At 45.6% G+C, this 13,813-nt stretch overlaps 1 protein-coding gene across 11 annotated transcripts in view; it reads right to left on the reverse strand.

Moving 5' to 3' along the window:
- The window catches only part of FNBP1 (formin binding protein 1), a 161,498-nt gene that overhangs the window by 34,313 nt on the left and 113,372 nt on the right, over nucleotides 1–13,813 (reverse strand). For all 11 annotated transcript variants that reach the window (XM_039507061.1, XM_039507068.1, XM_039507064.1 and 8 more), the window contains 3 exons: nucleotides 12,543–12,671; nucleotides 10,923–11,069; nucleotides 20–217 (listed from right to left, as the gene is read on the reverse strand). In XM_039507061.1, coding sequence (XP_039362995.1) covers nucleotides 20–217; nucleotides 10,923–11,069; nucleotides 12,543–12,671 — 474 coding nt within the window. The remainder of the gene's footprint in view (nucleotides 1–19; nucleotides 218–10,922; nucleotides 11,070–12,542; nucleotides 12,672–13,813) is intronic.

A 13,813-nucleotide genomic window follows, 5' to 3' on the forward strand; every position in this document is an offset into this window, starting at 1 on the left:
GAAGTCTGCAAGTCAGTACCTTATTTTTCTTGATGAATGGCCACAATTTGCCCTTGGATTTGCTGCCAGGCCTGGGCTCAGATTTTCCATCCCATCTGGAATTTGAAAGGCTGGATTCCGAGACAGTGCGTTTCATTGGCTGAGTGAAGTCTTCAAAGTCAATATCTCCTGGTGGTTCGAACCCTGATTTAAAGGCTTCTATTACCAGTAGTGAATCCTGAAATGCCACAAATACAATGTCTGTAAATATGTTGCAAACCAATAAAAAGAATGGCTGTAAACGGAACAACAGTGTAAGAGTAGTGGAGGAAAAAGTCTCCTAGTCACAGTGAAGCATGAGATAGCTTAACAAAACCACCCTAATTGCTAATGGGTTTGTTAGCACCCAGTCCATCATTCCTATGTAAAATCTGAGTCCAGTGTAGAAAGGTCTCATTGAGACCAACTGCTTCTTTAACCACCAATATTTTTAAATGGTCAAAGGACTAAGTACCATCTAAAGCAGAGGTGGGCAAACTACGGCCTGCGGGACCCTCCTGCCTGGCCCCTGAGCTCCTGGCCCAGGAGGCTCGCCCCAGCCCTTCCCCCACTGTTCCCCATCTTCCGCAGCCCCAGCTACGGCGCCGCCTGCGCAATGCTCTGGGTGGCGGGGCAGCGAGCTCCTGGGGCAGCGCAGCTGCAGAGCCTGGCCTGACCCGGTGCTCTGTGCTGCGCGGTGCATGGCTGGCTCCAGACGGGTGGCGCAGCTGCAGCGCTGCCAGCCACCGGTGCTCCAAGCAGCACAGTAAGGGGGCACGGAGCGGGGGCAGAGAGGGTTGGATAGAGGGCAGGGGAGTTCAGTCTGGTGGTCGGGGGTGTGTGTGGACAGGGGTTGAATGGGGGCAGGTGTCCCACAGGGGGGGGCACTCAAGAAAGGGGGGTATGTAGGGGGCGGTGGGTGCAGTCAGAGGCAGAGGTTCCAGGGGCAGTCAGGAAGAAGGGGTAGTTGGATGGGGCAGGGGTCCCGGGGCAGTCAGGAAGGAGGGGGTTGGATGGGGCGGCAGGGGGCAGTCAGGGGCAGGGGTTCTGGTGGTGGTGGGGAGAAGGTGTTCAGGGAGCAGGGGGATTTGGATGGGTCAGGAGTCCGGGGGGGCCATCAGGGGGCCAGAAGCTGAGGGGGATGGATAGGGGGTGGGGGCCGGGCCACACACCCCTCCCCTAACCGGCCTCCATACAATTTCCAAAACCTGATGCGGCCCTCAGGCCAAAAAGTTTGCCCACCCCTGATCTAAAGAAACAAGTAGTATGTAGCACTAACACCAAATGCAATCAGAAATCAAACAGGCAACATGGTTCACTGTAGAAGACATTGAAATGGGAGTCAAGAGATCTGAGTTCTTTTCTCAGATCTCTCACTAAGCTGCTATATGATCTTGGGCAAGTCACTTCACTTTCCTGTGCCTCAGTTTCCCAGTTGTAAAATGATGCTTAACCACCTTTATGAAGTGTTTTGAGGTCCACAGATCAAAAGTACTATGTAAATGCTCATTAGTATTCCTGTTTATTTCCCTTGAAAAAATTAAAACACCAGTGCCTGAATGGACAGCTTGGATTAGGTGATTCATAACAGCTTTTGCATGCACTCAGGTTCACTAATGGGCAGCCACAAAAAATCTTGTGCAATACAAACCTTCCATTATAGAATTGCTATGCTTGCAACTGCAAGCCAGATATCAAAAGCTCTGATCAATGCTGCTGTCTTAAGGAGAACCAACTTAAATGCAAATTAGTCTTCTGTTGTTGTGAAAAGCAGTGTGTCCCTTCTGTCCATATTGAATTTCTGTAGACCAGAGATTCTCAAACTGTGGGTCAGGATCCAAAAGTGGGTCAGGACCCCATTTTAATGGGGTTGCCAGGCTTGGCTTAGACTTGCTAGGGCCTGGGGCTGAAGCTGACACCCAAGGGCTTCAGCTATGGGTGCTGGGGCTCCGGTTACAGGGCCCCTGCCTTGGGCTGAAACCCTGGGGCTTTGGCTTTGCCCCCCCCCCCCCCCGTGGTGGTGGGACTTGGGCAGGCTCAGGCTTTTGTTCCCCCCTCCTGGGGTTGTTTAGTAATTTTTGTTGTCAGAAGGGGGTCACAGTGCAATGAAATTTGACAGCCCCTGATGTAGACAATTACCTCAGTCACAAATGGCCACGTATTGCATGCAGTTATTTTACCTATTATCAGATAACTAACCAACCAAAACAGTAATGATACATAACATTCTTGTGCATTAGATCTACAAACGTAGCAAATTTTCAGATGCAAATCTTCTAATTGCTAATGAGCGATTCACAGCAATTGCATAAATACATTTTAATCCAGTGAGCTTTTCAAACACCCAGGCTGTGATTTTTAAAGGAGCCTACTTTCCATAAAGCACATGGGGCCAGATTTTCAAAAATTCTCTCAGCACTTACAGATCTGGCCAGATGTGCAAGAGTGCTCCGCATCCTGTGCTGGACATCCGCTGGCCACCATTCTGGTGCCTAAATGGAAGCTGAGATGTTCTGTAAAACTACCCCTACCTCACTTAAACAAAATCTAGCATGTACAAAATATTAATGCCTGGTGCAATGCAAATAAACTTTGGCTGAGTCCATTCACCATAGTTTTTAAAAGTGTCCCATCATGAGCCTCACCCCATTGAATATATGTTTCAAATCTGTAAGCACAGAAAGAATTTAAAGAATAATTATGTTCTCCTATCATCCTTCCTTAATATACATATAATCTATTGGCTTTTCTGGGGAGGAAGCTCTTCATTTCATACCATATGGATATTTTCTCTCTCTCAGGTCATCAGAGATATTGCGCCATAGTCCCTAGAGGGCTCATTAGACAATGGATATTAGGAATACTGCCATGTCACTGCACTTCAAAGAGAAGGGTGGTGCTTTAACCACATTTTGTGGCTTTTGTTTGTATTCATTTGAGCATATGGAAGCAGCCTAGGATGATATGCACATATCCGACCTGAATTAAGCAAAGACACAATACAAAATTTTCAACATCACCTAAGGGGTTGAGGAGGAAGTATCCCATTAAAAACTAATGAGATCTGTGCTCGTAAATCTATTAGGTGCTGTGTAAATCACCCCCATAAACCTTAAAGGAGGTACTGTAACACTTTAGTTTCACCTTAGCTTGACATTAAAACTCGCCTAATTCTAAAGATATTTAATTATAAGCATAAAAGCAAAAGCTGGGGGGTGGCAAGAGAGAAAAAAAAATCAGATTACATTATATACTTGTGCTTTATTCCGTCCTTCTGAACCTTTCAATTCTTCTCCTTTAATTATATAATATTCCTTCCACATTCTCAAAACATCCTACCACTACAATGGAGCTAAAAATAACCAGCTCATTCTGTGTATCAGACAGCGAGAATGTCACAACAGGAACTCAGAAGTCCATAACAAATTAATCCTATCTACTGACAGAGCCTGCAGAGGCAAATTCCACACAGGTTCACTTAACAGTCACTGTGGTTTAGCCTTGAAATAATGACATCTGCCTTACTATGAAAACGAATGGAAAAAAGTAGCATGCTCCTAGTAAGTATATTAGAAATACAGAGACAAATTCTAGTCCCAGATAAATCTATGCAACTCCCCATTGATTTTAGTTGGAGTTCTGCATGCTGAGGAGAAGGGAGAATTTGATTCTTAACAAGTATACTACTTTTCAACAAGTGCAATAACTAAATAAATTAAGCCTGAAAAACTGGCAGCTTTGGAGGTGGACAGGAGAGTCTTTCAGTTTTCTTTCCAGCTAATGTGTAATGAATATTAAATATATCCAATATATCCTGTCAGTACTTAACACAGAATAATGAAGTGGAACAAAAATGGTTTTCCAGAAGTCTCGCAAGGAGAAGTCCCCACATGTATTTCAGTGCTAGGGAACAGATACGTAGACAAGGACATTCCGTTCTGCTTTGAGCTCCTTTGACTCTTGAACATAGTCTCTGAAAATCAATTAGTTGATGGCAAGAAGAGTAATTCATGTACTTTCATTTTATTATGAAGCAGCACCTCTATCACACCTGCTAGAATCCACGTGACGAATGGTTTATCCCAGGGGTGGCCAACCTGTGGCTCTGGAGCCACATGCTGCTCTTCAGAAGTTAATATGCGGCTCCTCGTATAGACACCGACTCCAGGGCTGGAGGTACAGGCGCCAACTTTCCAATGTGCTGGGGGGGTGCTCACTGCTCAACCCCTGGCTCTGCCACAGGCCCTGCCCCTACTCCACCACTTCCTGCCCCCTCCCCTGAGCCTTTAGTGTCCTCGCTCCTCCCCCCCCGCCCCCCAGAGCCTCCTGCAGTCCACGAAACAGCTGATTGGGAGGTGCAGGAAGGGAGGGGGAGGTGCTGATTGGCAGGGCTGCTGGTGGGTGGGAGGTGCTGGGAGCGGGATGTGGGGGCTGCTGACGTATTACTGTGGCTCTTTGGCAATGTACATTGGTAAATTCTGGCTCCTCAGGCTCAGTTTGGCCACCCCCGGCTTAGCCTCTCTGTACCTGAGGTTTCCTTAATGCAAATGTTGATAGCAACATATTTTTAATGTCTCCACTTTAGCAATTCTAGCCCATGGTGGCTCTTCATTTTGAATACTTCCCAGTCATCAGTGTATAGCCAGATGGGAAGGAAATGGGTGCGACATTCTAATGCAGAAAGTAGCATCTTAGATATAGTGAAAGAAAAGTTCAAGCATCATTACTGCAGCTGTGTGAGCATGCGCATACCAGAGGAACAGATGGGCTCTAACGGAGTATGCACAGAACGGGAAGACTGGGGCTGCCAATCCCCACTCTCACACAACTCCCTCAGTGGGCTTGCTCAAGTCATGTAAGGTGTGTGCAGACCTCTGAAGATCAAAGGCACAACACAAGCTGTATTACACACCATGCAACCACAACTGTGGTGCTTCCTATGGAGTTCACCCAATTACGTTTCCATCAGAATAAATACATTGCAATTCTGGGCGCAATCTTCTTATTTACTATCCGTTCAGCACAATTTTAGCACTATAAATTGTAGACTTCATATTTGCTGTATGGAACAGTATTATTTTTATAGATATTTGTAATATTAAACGTACGGAATTAGGTAAAGAGCCAGAAGATCCTCAGATGAAGTTAACCAAAGAAGTATTATTTAATACTCCTAAAATAGCACCAGTAATGGTCTTGCTATCAGCCTTTAACTTTTGAATGCCTAAAAGAACAAACATTAAAATCTTAAAGATCCTTACATTTTTCAAACTAGAGTTAATTTGAGATACTTTGGTGCAAAAGGCAGTGTTGCCCACTCCTGTGATTTTTTTCATGTGTCTTACAATATCTGGTATTTTACTTAAAGCCCCAATTCCTGGAGTCATGTTATTACACGAGAATCTCAGCTTTCATTTTAAAAAAACAACTGCCAAATTTCTAGCCATCAGGGCTATGTAGAAAGCTAGAAAACATAGGTCAGGTGCACCCAAAAGGCTCAAACCCAAAAGCTAAATGAAAAAAAACCCACATTTATTATATTTAACAAGCTCATGATTTTTGAGTACTGTACTTGGCATTGGGAATACTCTACTAGTGCTTGCAATGAACAAAATGCCAAAGTTTCTTGCATCTAAGAACTCCTGTCTAATCTCTGCACTGATTACATATGAAAGTTCACAGTCTGACTTACCCAAAGCAGGGTTGCTCTTTTCCTGCCAGGGCAGGTTCTGAGTCTTGGCTTGTGTTCCTTTAATCACATACTATCAACAGTTTTCAGTGCATTCAGCCTTGCCTGAAAGCTGGCTCATTTTCAAAGCTGAATCCAGCCCGATCCAGGTAGGCTGTCCAGCTCCACACTCAGAATCTAGCATTTCCATAATTATGAGAATAATTAAAATAAACAAATTTCTGCAACATTCAGGTTGATTTGTGGTTCTGTTGAAAAGCTAGAGCAAACATTTCTGCCACATAAGAATTGATCACTAAATATCTGTGATAATATCCTTCATCTTCTAATTGATGCTGAAACCTAGTTACTAAGGCCTTGTCTACACTACAGAGTTAAGTTGATGATCATATGCTGCTTTAATTACATCAGTTGTCCACGTCCACAGAACACTCCTTGTGTCAGTGGCGCGCATCCATAGTTGGCGCTCTGGCATCGACAGAGAGATCATTGCATCATGGGTAGCTATCCCACTGTGTAACCAGCCACCCTCTGCTGCTGGGAGATCTGGGAGCGGATTGAAGTGCATCATGGGGGAATGCTCACCATCTCACGATGCAGTTATTTCCGTCCCATCATTCCACGGGCTTCCGACTTCATTTTGCACCGTTTTTGAATAGCCTCTGTAAACTGTGTGCCTGCCATCTCTGCCTGAAAGCATGGATCCTGAACTGCTGACTAGTCTGGTGATGAACATTATGAACACAATGCAGCTGGTCCTGCAGTATTTCATGAGCAGGGAAGAAAAGTGAATCTGTGGTGCCTGCCCTGCTGTGTGCAATGGAAAGAAACAATTCAAGATTACAGCTGGCATTCACGAAGCAGCTGCACAAGGTGGACCGTTGGTACTGGGCTTGGAAAACAAGCACTGAGTGATGGTATTGCATCATGATGCATGTATGGGATGACGAGCAGTGGCTGCAGAACTTTCAGATGTGCAAAGCCACCTTCCTGGAACTGTGTGCGGAGCTCGCCTCTGCCCTGCGGTGCAAGGATACCAGAATAAGAGCTGCCCTCACAATGGAAAAGTGAATGGCAATCGCTGTGTGGACGCTGGCAAATCCAGACTGCTACTGGTCAGTCACGGATCAGGTTGGAGTTGGAAAGTTCACCGTAGGGGTTGCAGTGATGCAACTGTGCAGAGCCATTAATTGCCCCCTGCCACAACAGACTATGACTCTGGGTAATGTGCAGGAAATAACTGATGGCTTTGCAGCAATGGGATTCCCTAACAGCAGTGGGGTGATAGATGGTACGCATATCCCAATTTTGGTCCCAGATCAAACTGACACCAATGTGGGTGGGTCAGGGAAAGTTCATGATGCACGCATCTTTAGGAACACTGGACTGTATAGAAAGCTGCATACTGGGACTTTCTTTCCAGACCAGAAGATTCCAGTGGGGGATGTGCAATGCCCACTCTGCCAACCCTTTGCTCCCGTGGCTCAGGAAACCTTACACTGGGAACCTAGACAGTAGCAAGGAGTGCTTCAACAACAGGCTCAGCAGGTGGCAAATGAACACTGAATGTGCCTTTGGCAGATTAAAAGGTTGCTGGCACTGCCTTTTTGACAGGTTAGACCTCAATGAGGAAAATATTCCAAAGATCATAGCAGTCTGCTGTGCTCTGCATAACATCTGCTTTGTAATAAACGAAGGGGGAAAAGTTTCCCCAGGGCTGGAGTGCTGGGGTGGACTGGCTGGCTGCTGATTTTGAGCAGTCAGATACCAGGGCAATCAGAGGGGCTCAATGGGGGGCTATTTCGAATCAGGGAGGCTTTGAAGGAGCATTTTGACAATGAGGCCCAGTAATGTGTCTTTATGTGATGCATTCAGACAGACACTGTTTGTTTGTCACCTCGAATGACCCCTGCAATGCTTGCTTCCTGAGCTTTAATTCTAGTGAGCAAATGTTCCTGTCTATAGCCACTGTATTTGAATTTTAGCAGCAACTACCATGTGCATGACACAAATAAAGACTCATTTTGTTTCAAAGACTACACTTTCATTAAAGGATAAAACTTTTTTTTTTTTTTGCAAACTGGGGACATGGCAATGAGGAAGTGTCTCTCGGTTAAGTCTCTCCAGTTGTGTGTAACTCCAGCTTTCATCATGAAACCAGGCTCTCCGGGTGGAGTGCAAGGGGTACTGCGATGGAACGGGAACATGCAGGGCATGTGTTGGGGGAGTTTGGGAAGGGCATGGAATGGGGTTCTGTATGAGCTGCAGAGGGAGTCATGCACGGATGTGCTCAGACTGCAGCGCTATGAGGGACTTGAGCCTCTCTGTCTGGCCCTCCAATAGCTTTATCATCCACTCTTGTTCTTCTATTATCATCTCCTTTCCAGGCTATCCAGCCTGAGCTTTCCATTAACTGGATGGTTTGCGAAGAGGGTCACTACATGCACCTAGGGAGAATATTCTGAATATTGGCACCTTTTTCCATAGGGTTGGGTAATCAAACCCGATATCTCACTTCTGAGGGTAACCCAGGATGCAAGGGTGCATCTCCTGCATGTGTGCAGTTTCAGACCGGGTCCGTATGCTGCTCACCTGTATGCCACTTTGGTCCCTGCAGAAATAATCGCCGGCTGGCATGGAGTAGGGGGACAGACAAGACAGCTTTGCCAAGGAACCTTTGGCAGAGGATTGCAGAGTACCTACATGAAAGTGTCCTATGGAGGATTCCCAAGACATCCCAGTGTACATTAACGAACTTTTCCACAGGGCCCCCAATGCATAGCTGCATAGGCTTGGTTGTTAATTTCTCTCTCTTATCCCTTCTCTATCATATACCAAAGTAAATGAGACCTCAATCTCCTATCACTGTGCAGTAGCAAAGCAAAACGCATGCTTCCCAAAGCTTGCCTCTCCTGCTCCATGTGAGCCAGAGTGCTAGGTCTGGCTAGACCCCTCCGGAGTCAAACGCAGATACTGGCTTGACACGCCACTGGATGACTCTGTTGCATGTCCCACATGCTTCTCCAACTCCACTTCCTCATCCACCACTTCGTCCTCAGGGTTGACTCCACTGGCCACTGCCTCCAGCCCAATGTGTCCATAGGGCTCTTGGTGGTGGGGTTGCCACCTAGGATGGCATGCAGCTCCTTGTAGAAGCAGCATGTCTTTGGTGCTGCACCAGAGCAACAGTTGGCCTCCCTTGCCTTCTGGTATGCCTGCCGCAGCTCCTTGATCTTAGCATGGCACTGCTGCATGTCCCTTTTGTGTCTCTCATCCTGCATGCCACGAGCAATCTGCCCACAGATATTAAAGTTCCTACAACTTGAGCGAAGCTGCAACTGCACAGCCTCCTCTCCCCACAGACCCAGCAGAGCCAACAGCTCTGGCGCACTCCATGTGGGAGCTTGTCTATTGCAGAAAGCCAGCATGGTCTCCTGGGAAGATGCTGTGTGAATAGTCTATGCCATCCAAACAGGAAATTCAAAAATTCCCAGGCATTTAAACGGGAGAGCGGCACATGCCTGTGTACCTTCAGGGCAGTGGAGTCAAACTGCTGACCAGTGCAGTCATGATGGGCACTGTGGGACACTTCCTGGAGGCCAATTAGGGCGACATACGCAAGTGCTGTCTACACTGACGCTGCGTCACTCTAATTATGTTGCAAAAAGCTCTATGCCTCTTGCCGAGGTGGTTTTATTTTGTCAGTGTAGCAGGGGAGTTACATCAGTGAGAAGAGCATTTCAATGTGTACACCTCCACTATTTTGCTGATGAAAGCTGACTTTAGTCGACAATACTGTGTAATGTATACAAGCCCTAACAGTCACATCTTTAGAACACATTATCTTATCTAAATACATCCGAACAAAACATTTATGTATAGAATGCATGTTAATGGAGTAAATTTGGTAGAGAAACTTTTCCTTCTTAAAAGATAAACGACCCTATGGATTAACTTGCTAAACGAATCCATCTGTGAGAAGAACAGATTTTTTTCATGCATCCGACGAAGCGGGTATTCACCCATGAAAGCTCATGCTCCAATATGTCTGTTAGTCTATAAGGTGCCATGGGACTCTCTGCTGCTTTTACAGATTTTTTTTTCTGTAAGAAGACAACAAAGCAACTATCTTTTCATACAATAAAACTGCACTAGAGCTATCGTTAGTTAACGTGATAGAGGAACACCTTTTCTGTGCACTAACTGGGTTTGGGTGCAAGTTCTGTGTTTCAGTTTCTTTTTTAACAGTGCACAGTAACTCCCCTCACTTAACGCTGTAGTTCTGTTCCTGAAAAATGCGACTTTAAGCGAAATGATGTTAAGCAAATCCAATTTCCCCATAAAACGAATGTAAATGGGGGGGTTAGGTTCCAGGGGAATTTTTTTTTGCCGTACAGTACAGTACTATAGTGGAGAGGTGCCCCCGCCTTACCCCACCCAGGCAGGCGCCCACTGGCACTGGAGACAATGAGGCAGGCAAGGAGGCTGAAGGTGCTGTACGCTAGGAGCATGTTGCACAGCAGCATCTTCCCCTACTCTGCAAGCACCAGGGGCCGGGGGCTCAACCCTTGGCCTGCCCATGCCACCTCTTCCTGCAAGCCCCCACCCTTAACCTGCCTCTTCTTCCCCCCTCCCCCTTTACTCCACACGCCGCGTCCTCGCTCCTTCCCCTGCCTCCTGCCAGCGGCAATCAGCTGACTTGCGGCGTTCAGGACGAAGGGGGGAGGAGCGAGGACGTGGTGCCCAGGCTCCCCCTCCCTCCTGAACACCACAAGCCAGCTGATTGCTGCAGGCAGGAGGCAGGGGAGGGAGGGGGAAGGCACTGATCTGCAGGGTCTTCCGGTGGGCGGGAGGCACTGTTGGGGGGGGGGACGGGGACACATAGGGGAGCTGATAGGGGGGCTGCCAGCTGTGGACAAAGCAGGCAGCCAAATGATGTTATAGCGAAGCACTGCACAACTTTAAATGGAACATGTTCTGTAATTGAGCAGGGACGTAAGATCGAAACAACGTTAAGCGAGAAGACCTTAAGTGGGGAGTTACTGTAGCTGGTTGTAAGCAATTTGGGGCAGGGACCATCTTTATGTTGTGTGTCTGTACAGTGCCTAGTACAATAAGGTTCTAGCTCCCGACTTGCGCTCCTAGGTTTTATTATACAACTAATAAATAATAAAGAACACAGGAGAAAGAAGAAGATACAAGATTCAACACTTACATTTTTCTGATCAATTGATTCTGCTGCCTTTGTTATTCCGTCCAGACACTTCCCGATTATGGGGATCACCTGGCGGTCCACTTCTGCATAGGTTTTCATGCATTCGCCTATCCTCACTATCCTCCTTTCCTCCATCTCTTGTATTTTCTGAAACATTACATTTCACTTTGATCAAACATCAAAAGTTATTTCACAGTTTCAATTAATTTTAATTTCTGCAACAAAACAGCTTCTGTTATATTGTTTAAATAAGACTTTAAACCCAGGCAAATTAAGATGGTTATTCTCATGTACTGTATGGTTTAGTGATATCAGAGATCAAAGGATGGCCTCAGAATAACCTCCACATTACTTTATAATGTTTACATCAGGGCATCTCAACATAGCGCCCTATTGATCACTACAGAGAGTGCCAAGGATCTCAATATCTGTTCCACTGACTTCTGGTTTAGGACACAGGAAAACCAGATGTTGCATATTCCTGTCATGATGAATCATAATAGGAGGCACAGTGTGTGTCCAGGTGTCAAAGGTGCATGTTTCATGTTGAAACATGAGACCTGATAGGACACTGACTGCTGAAAACCATCCCCTCATATGCATTTTTTTCCTGTTAAACTGTGACCCAACCATGACCAACAGAAAAATGGAACAATTACAGGAAAGAACACTGATATTATTCTTTTAAAAGTAAAACAAGCTCTCTGAATGCTATTTTAACACTTAAAGCAAAGCAAGGGAATTTTCTGGAGCACTGGTAATGCACAGGAACCCAAACTATGCTTAGCCAAGGATGCAAGTTCAATTCTGCTTACCAGATCCAACATTTTATGGTCTCTAAAGGCCTTGTAAGAAGTGTATACATGGCCTGGGGATGCTGCTTTTTTTTTATAACACAAAATACCTTGGAATAATTTATCCTAGACATTGGCTTGAATGACCATGCATAAAGAGCACAGCAGTTTTAACTTTCTCTCTGCAGTTTTAACTTTCTCTCTGCCATGTCTTTTTTGGTCACCATCTGACATTTTTAGTAAACGTAATCAAACTGTAAGCATCTGCCCCCTTGACATCCATTAAGCTATTGCCCTGCATTAACGTGGTATAAATCTAAACATCTTTGAAATCTAGGTTTGAAAACAGGTCACAAAGGAGCATAAGGTTTTATAGATGACAATTCTCTCAGTTGATTCCTGCCCCGACAATGCAAGTAATGCTCTCATTCCCCAGATGCATGGACGTAGAGTATAATAAAACGAGACTATGAGTAATGTCATCAGGCATGCCCCTTCCTGCCATACCAACTAGCAGACTCCCACCTCCCACATTATCAATCAGTCTGGTAGCTAGCCCAGAGGGAGTTTAGTAGACTGAACCCCAGAACATCTCTTTGGATTCATAGGAATTGTTGCTCCCACCAAAGAGAGCAACTTCTTCTTTTAGAGATCCTGGGTTGCTGCATCGTGTCCAGTGTCTGCTAATGTGGTGCTGTGGTTTCTGAAGAGCAAAGAACTGGTATCACAGAATTAAGCTGGCTTACCAATGCATTTGCAATGTATCTAGTCGATGTAGCCACACCAAGAACACAGGCTGCTATAAGTCAGTACTATGAGATCTCACCTGGAAGATGTTTGGTATGTGGGTGTGATAATGTTCGCGTTGGTCGTGGTTGAATTTCTGAAGAACGGATGAGTATTCTGCTTTGCTGTCTTCTGCCATTTGATGTCGTATTTGTGCTTGCTGTCTTGCCTGAGGAAAAGCCAAAAGAACATTATATTTTACACTATTTAAAGGTAAGTTGCACCAGACTAGGACTGTATGGTTTTAGCCACTCCGATTTTATTCCTACTGCATTTACCACTATTCAGCACACACTAAACTTTGTGGGAAACATTAGCAGATGGGTCTTTGCACACTTTCCATTTTTACCATCTCTCTTTGTTCATTCTCCTCCTCCATTAAATCTTACCTGCTCCAAGTATTTGTTCCAAATTTACACTGCCAAAATTCATAGTCCTTATTTTTCCTTTTCATGTTCTCACTTTTGACATCCAGGAATCTACTCTGCACTTTGCAGGACCTGGCCTTTTCTAAATACTGTGAATAGTTGGGCCCAATCCCGTGAACCTTCTGTGCTTCAAGATCTCTTTGAAATCATGGGAGGTAGGCACTTTGAGAGCTTCCAAAGACCAGACTCTTTAGAACTGTGTTCTTAGTTTGACTAAGGAGATAATGGTTATTATGCCCTGAACATGCCTTCGGTTCTGACATCGCCACTCATTTTCATCATTATCTGAGGAAGTAATCTTGTACCATAGCTGTAATGTTACTGCTCAATTTATTTCCTCCAATTCCTGTGCTCCAGTTTATGTTTGGGCAGCTGATCTCTCCTATTCTCACCAATTTGTTCTTTCCATGCACATGTTTGAATTCTGTGACCATCCCCTTATTCCCATAACAAGACTGTCACAGCCGGAACTCGTCCAGCTCTCTCCTCTCTTCCTCACTTCCCTTCACCCATATGGCTAGTCTTCCCACCCCACCCCAGGCCTGCTCAGATGTTTTCTGCTCTCCTCTGAACAATCTACGCCCCTGGTAGCCAGCAAAGATTTTTTGCTTCCCCACACTAGAACCAATACCACAAGGCTGTGATCCCACCATGCTCTTCCCAACGCTTCTGCATTTACACAGATGCACTTCCTTGAGTGACCCCTTCCTTCATATTTGCTGCTCTCTCTCTTTTTAGATTCTCCTTCCTGAGGCCTTCTGTCATCTGTTACACTGTCCAATATTATTTTCCTCTTTGTCTACCCCATCTGTTTATTTTAGTTGCCTTTTCCTTCCTCACAGTTGGCCTTTGCACAGCATCCCTCCCTCCCTCACCCCCCACT

Source organism: Mauremys reevesii, linkage group 19 (genome assembly GCF_016161935.1).
Source record: "Mauremys reevesii isolate NIE-2019 linkage group 19, ASM1616193v1, whole genome shotgun sequence".
Lineage (NCBI taxonomy): Eukaryota > Metazoa > Chordata > Testudines > Geoemydidae > Mauremys > Mauremys reevesii.